Source organism: Geospiza fortis, unplaced genomic scaffold (assembly GCF_000277835.1).
Source record: "Geospiza fortis unplaced genomic scaffold, GeoFor_1.0 scaffold95, whole genome shotgun sequence".
In the NCBI taxonomy this organism is placed as follows: domain Eukaryota; kingdom Metazoa; phylum Chordata; class Aves; order Passeriformes; family Thraupidae; genus Geospiza; species Geospiza fortis.
The window spans coordinates 1,230,893-1,237,614 of record NW_005054333.1 but is presented as its reverse complement, the minus strand read 5'-3'; the positions used below and the strand labels follow the sequence as shown (position 1 = coordinate 1,237,614).

The window sequence follows — 6,722 nt, the reverse complement described above, 5'->3', positions numbered from 1 at the left end:
TAGCGCGGCCCCGCCGCTGCAGCTCGCCCGAGGGAAGAGCCGCGACTTTGGGGGTTCAGCCGGAGCACCCTGCTTTGAACAGAAAGGACATTGTGAGACGGCGCTGTAGGGACAGGCAAAAGGAAACGGGAAGGTTGGATAACCAGGCTGCAGAACCCCAGTGCTTTTAAGTGATGATTTAGATCAAAACCTAAACTTAACTGAAGAGTCAAAACCGGTTTTCGCTGGCAGTTTACAGGGACAGTGCCATTCTGCTGTGTGAGAGCTTCACAGAATGGCTGAGGTTGGAAGACCACTGGCTCAAGCCCCTTGCTCAGGCAAGGTCCCCTGGGGCACATTACTCAGGATTGTGTCCTGATGGCTTTTGAGTATCTCCAGCAAAGGGGACTCCACAACTCCTCTGGGCAGTCTGTTCCAGGGCATGGTCACTCACACAGTAATGAAGTTCTTCCTCATATTCAGGCAAAATTTCCTGTGCATCAGTTTCTGCCCATTGCGTTTTGTTCTACTTCTTGGCACCACCAAGAAGAGACTTGGGGGCTCCACCCTCTTCACACCTCCCTTTAGACCCTCTCGCTTGTCTGTCTTCTCTTCTCAAGGCCAAACAGTTCCAGGTCCCTCACTTTTCTCGTGAGGTGCTCCAGTCCCCTAATCTTCTTTGGAGCCCTCCACAGGACTCACTCCGTATCTCTCTTATACTGTGGAGTTCAGAAGTTTTATCCCTGCTGTCAAAAAAATTCATAATTGCCTAACAATATGTATATGATTTTAAAAAAAGAAAAAAAATTGTCGATCTGTGTTTTACTCCTTTAATTTGTACTCATTTCTGCTATTAATAACGACAATTTCTTTATCCACATGAAAAGCATTTTCTACAGATAAATAAATAATTCTAAATAATTATTTAACTTTATAAATAATTCTGAGTTGGGGGATCACTTCTTTAGGGCATATGTGTTGACTGTGGAAATTCTCTTTGTGTTACAACAAATACCATAGTAGTATCAACTCATAAAAACAAAGAGTAGCCTGGAAACTCTTTAAATACAGTTTTGGCAGAACTTTGTCTTTTAACTGGTCCTCTAATGTGTCCTCGTGATAAAGCTGCATTTAAATAAAAATCTTTTGGGTTTCACCGTGAAATGACCTAGAAGGAAAACTGTATCTGGCACTATCAGGGAAGAAGAGAAAGAGAAATGCCTTTTTTTCTTGGCAATACACTGCCATTTGGTAATCAAAGAATATCCAGTTTCTGAATGATGAAGGATCCACTGGAACACACAGGGCAATTATTGAGCTTTTTTCCCATTTTTTTTCATTATCAATTTTTTCATCTTTCAAAATAACCACCTCAACTGAAAATCCAATAAACTCAATATCCAAATTCAACTTTTGTGCCAATTAATTACTTCACTGTGCAGGATCAAGAGAATGTCTTAATCCCTCTTCTGTTAGCAGGCTACCTTGCATAAGTAATCAGTAATGATACCCGATCTCCTTCTGTGCTGAGGACAGGCTGAATGGGACTAATACATTATTAGGAGGAACTGAATTTCCAATTAGATGTCTGGATACTTCGTTCAGCTGTGATTTGTAATGCTGAAGACTCATCTGGAATTACAGGCTTGCAGTTATGGTTGGGTTTTTTTTTTCCAGTCTGTTCTTTTTCCGTTTACATTATCTAAATTATATGCATTTTTTTTCTTACAGAAATTCAGCAAGTACCAAAACTTTGGAGTGAGAAATAATTACAACTGATTATGTAACCCAATCATCCCTCATCTAGAGTATGGCAGCATGAATGGTAGCTGGTTTGTGAGAGGTAACTCTGCTGAAACAGAGCTGTTAAAGCTGGGAGAGGATTATTTTGACAGTCCTGCAAGGTATTTTGCTACCAAGGACTTCTTCACAAAGTAGATCAGCCAGTTAATTTAATCTCTTCAAACTTATAAATCTCTACATATTAATTTAAATTATCAGCACTACTTCAGCATTCAAACCTGAAAAGACCAGTAAGAAAAAAATGGATTACTTATTTTATGGCTTGATGCTCGTTAGATTTACAGCACTTTGGTCTGTTTTATTGTCCAACTGAACATCTGTGAGTATTACATCAGCTGGAAGTGCAAATGTCTTTCAATTTAAATCCTAAATCCATGTCTCTGCCTACCTCAGCTAAATAACCAAGCTCCAGGAGGCTGAGGAGAGCTGAACACACAGGGAAGAACAAGAACAGGAGACAATTAGTGACAGCTAGTTAGTAATTTGGAAGTCTTGCCAAATAGTTTTTAGATACTCAAAAAACTACAGCAGAATCCAGAGCTAGGAAAAAAAACCAGTGTAGAAGCTAAAAAGTTCAGCACAAACAAGAGTGGAATGAGAGCTTCTGAGAGTATGAATATATTTTAAATCCGGAATCTCAGTGCCTGGGATAGAAGTACTGGCAGCTTCTCATAGCTATGGAGAGTGCCCTCATTCACTGGATTTTCTGTACAGCTCTTTTTTGAGGTGGTGTTACTGTCTTCCACAGAACAGAAAAGATTTACTCTTGCTTTTAAGGCGTGATGGAGCTTGTGCTGTTTACAAAGGTCACTGCAGTAAGCTTTGAAAGACTTTTTAGGAAAATAGGGATTTTTTTGCTGAACATTTAAACTTACTTCAGAGAGAATTCACTGGGGACCCCCTAAAATACCTTCTATTTCCTTTTGTGTGTGGCACTTGCAAACATAGCTGCCATCATTTGAAATTTCTATACAATTACAGGCAAAATACTTACAACTGTACAGGTCTGGAGCAACAAGCTCCAGACTAATGGCACTAATATGTGAAACAAAACTCTGTCATCTGAACCTATTAAAAATAGTATATTTACATTTTTTGCCCTTAAATTACTTGCAAAGGCTGTACCAAATATGGATAGACAGAATACACTAAGAGGAAGCTGCGGTATGTTTTTTCCACTTACTATGAAAATGCTTTGTGCCCTACATCAGAAATTCTTCATAACTTTACCAAATCTCCATATTCCTGTTGATAAAGGAATATGTGCACAGTTTGTACATGACAATGACCGAACATAACTACAATTTTTTATTCTGATTCTTGTATGGAAAGTATCAGGTGCATTTCCTGATGATATATATTAACTGGCCCATACAACAGGCAATCCTTTAGCAGCCACATCAAGATTAAGCTATGACCAATACGACCTACAGAAGTTTTTTCAAATTGTATGCTTTTACTGTATTAAGCGGTGAAAGCAAAGAGCCACCCAAGGACCACTTTTAAACTCAAAAGGGGAAAAGAGAATAATGTGATAAGAGAACTACGGAAAACTCTTAAAAAAGCAAAGAAAAAGTCTCTCTGAAACGGTGTAAATAATTTTGTTCTACATCTAATTTTACTTCCATTGTTGTGAACAGGATTTGTATCAAAGTTTCACTGCACTTCAGTTTCACCTCTGTACTATCAAACCCTTGCTGGAGCAAGTTCTGAGATTCTCCTATAACCGAGAGAAGCTGCATATCTGGATTTTGCCAAGCAGCTGCAGTGACCCTTACAGAAGTGGCTGTATGTGCCTGCTCCAAAAGAACAGCTGTATCTTTCAGTTTGGCTCCCTCAGTGTCTGCTGGGAATGCCATGCATCATGAAAGGGCCTTTGGACCATATGGGAGCCACAGCAACAAAAGAGAACACCAACGTCAGCTATGAAGTGTTATTTCCCTTCTTTTACACTTTCAAATCTGGTGAAAAAAAAAAAAAAAGATGCAATCCTATGCCAAGGTTCAGGGCAACCAGCACCAGCCCTCAAGCTCATAATCATGACACTGGATGAATTGCTAAAAGCAGCAGGTACTGTTTTGCTCTATATACTCCTTGAAAAGCACATACTGCCATGGCCTGGCTGGAGGTGAAAAGCAGTAACCTACCTTGAGCGTGTCAGGGTATAGCAAACAACTACCAAAGCTGAGCTTGTGAGTTTGTTGTTTGAATAAGCTGTCCTCAGAAATAAAAAAGAAAAGGCTTAAAGAAAAAGACGCAGTGTTTACTAAATAAAGTGCAGAGGGTCATCACAAATTATTAAAAGACAAATTCATATTATGGTTCAAATAACTTCTTAAATAAGCTCCACACATTCTAAAGGGAATAAGAATTTCTTTATTAAGAATTACCCTCTAACTTCCTTCACTTATTATTATGTATTTAGCTAATACTGTTATGCATGCAATTTTTTGCCAGTAACCTGAAAAACATGTATGAAATTAGTCTTTCAGTTAAAAAAAGGTTGCATCTAAAAATCTGAAAAATGAATTGGCTCATGTTTCATATGGTAATGATTAGTTTGTTGTCCTGTCTGATGCAGTTTCTGGTTCATATATTTTTAGAAGTTCAAAACTTCTTACAGTATTGGTACATTCTTGAGATAACATCTAATTCTGTATTGCACTGCAGATGTGCTGTTGTACTTGGCATAAGCATCCTGACTAACAAAATACTTTTTTTGCTGTTTCCTCAAAATATGTACCCACTGATATAACAATCAACAGAAGAAAGAACTTCAGCCCTGAAGATGAATGACAAAGCTTCCCTCAGTCAAGGTGCTGTTACACATTTCCCCTTTACCTTTGCCCAGCTGAACTGGCATGCTTTCAGACTTCATCATCCTCTGCTGCTGTGACTGGTGGTGGTGGTGGTGCTGCTGCTGGTGGTGGTGCTGCTGGTGCTGAGGGGCTTCCACTGTGCTCCTGCTTGGCATTGAAGAGGGAGGGAAGCTGCTCCCGCCAGCAGGAGTGCCCACTGCCCCACCCGAAGCCATGGCCGGAGCAATGAGCTTTCGGCCAAAATTCAGTAAGCTGTTGGAGACTTTGTTGATGTTCAGAGGGGCAGCTTTAGCACTGGCACTGAGAAAAGAAGAGGAGAAATCATTGCATCATTGCCAATGATTTGGACAGGCACAGCCATACACGCATTGTTCTTCAAAACATGGAGATAAAAATCCAAGATTTGAATGTTACCAAGGTGTTTTACTACACTTGCACTGGAATACACACAGAGACCACAGGGACTGGGTGTGGTATCAATTTTTCCCAACCAGAAGTGGACAGTTGTTTTTGGTCCTTCTCCCTGAAAAATGCACACTAACTCCAAACAAAGTGAGTTTGTACCAATTTTCTTAATTTTCTTAATTTGCCTTCCTAAATTAAAAAAAAGAAAAAAAGAAGAGTGACAAATAACAATCCAGGCTCTACCGAATCAAAAACTTTATAAAATTGAATTTTTGCACTTATCCGAGGGCTACTTTAATATTTATTTCTGTTAGATTAAATTCTCTCCAATGTTTAAAATGAGTCAACCTCAAACATTTCTTTCAGCAAGCAAAGCTAACACTAGACTGTCCTCTTAGATTGGCACAGCTAGATGTCTCTTGCTCTGGGTTCACCTTCTGCCCAGCCCAATCATTTTAAGCAAAGGACTTTTTAACAGGAATTCTGATTTCCAAAGTGATTTTGCTGAAGATCTGCTTCAGGGTATAACACATATACTGAATCACAATCCTTATAATTGTTACTTTTTATTTTTAACTACAGTGGCTATTTAATTCACTTCAGTTATATGCAACATTAAGAATGAGGAAATTGTCAAACCATTTAATTTGTCTAAAATAAAGAGGCAAAGAACCTTTTAATTCCCAGTGGAAGCGTTCACATAACCCACAGATTAGCATAGCCATTCCTATTTGTTAATGCAATAATTCCCTGCCTTATATAATTAATGCTTGAAATACCCTTCACAGAAATATATCACAACCACAAAGACCTTTTCACTCCTGAGGTTTTACTTTACTGATCTGTACTTCCATGATATAAATAGCCGTCCTTTAAAAACACGAATAAATGTAATTAAAACCAACACAATCATTGTACCGAGGAAAAATAGCTTTACAATGTTTTGGGGAAGTTGAACTAAAAATAAACTACAAATGAATTAATACGGGTAATTTATAACTTCTGCAGACACCTGGAAGAGTAATTTTGATTTTGCTCTTCCTCTAATTTCTCTATTGGTCTCCAGAGATGTTTTTTTTTTTTTTTAGAATACACAATACAAACATGCATACACATATAGAACACATCCAGAAAATAACAACAGCTGAGTTGTTTAGAATCAGAATAGATACTCAGAATAGACAGAAAAGGAGAGCTATCAGAAGGAAGTATGAGAGCCTCACACTCACAGGATACAGCCCCAAGCTGTATGGCGTGCTTCTGCCATATATACTGGTGATGAAGCAAGATGGCATCTAGAATGTTTTAGAAGAAACAGTCCTACAGAGACTGGGACCAAATGTTGCTTCCCAGTTTATGGAAGCTGGGAAAGAATGACTGCTGGATAATAATTACAGGATGTTTCTGTGCCTCCCAGTTTTATTGATTGCTGCTTGTGTTACAAAAAGTCCTTCCACAGTCATCTGAGAGCAAATGACAAAGTCACTATGAGGAAAGCATATGCAGAACTGTATAAAATACTGTTGCAGGAGGTCCAAATGGTTTCAAAAGCAAACTGAGTAGCTGTGAGACTGAAGTGTTAATGGTTAGTGACTGAAACAATCACCGATGTGTAAAGGCTTCAGGTGCTTTACTGAGGCCACGTTTGCACCCCCCAACTGAAGGGGAGGAGGAGAGTTTTTGCATGTTTGGTAGCTCCTGACCCTGACTCTGCTG

The 6,722-nt window shown here is 39.0% G+C and overlaps 1 protein-coding gene across 3 annotated transcripts in view; it reads right to left on the bottom strand.

Annotated features, from left to right (window-relative positions):
• Window positions 1-6,722, bottom strand: part of TBC1D5 (TBC1 domain family member 5) — a 286,443-nt gene that overhangs the window by 48,391 nt on the left and 231,330 nt on the right. For all 3 annotated transcript variants that reach the window (XM_031057620.1, XM_014307329.2, XM_031057619.1), the window contains one exon: window positions 4,624-4,901. In XM_031057620.1, coding sequence (XP_030913480.1) covers window positions 4,624-4,901 — 278 coding nt within the window. The remainder of the gene's footprint in view (window positions 1-4,623; window positions 4,902-6,722) is intronic.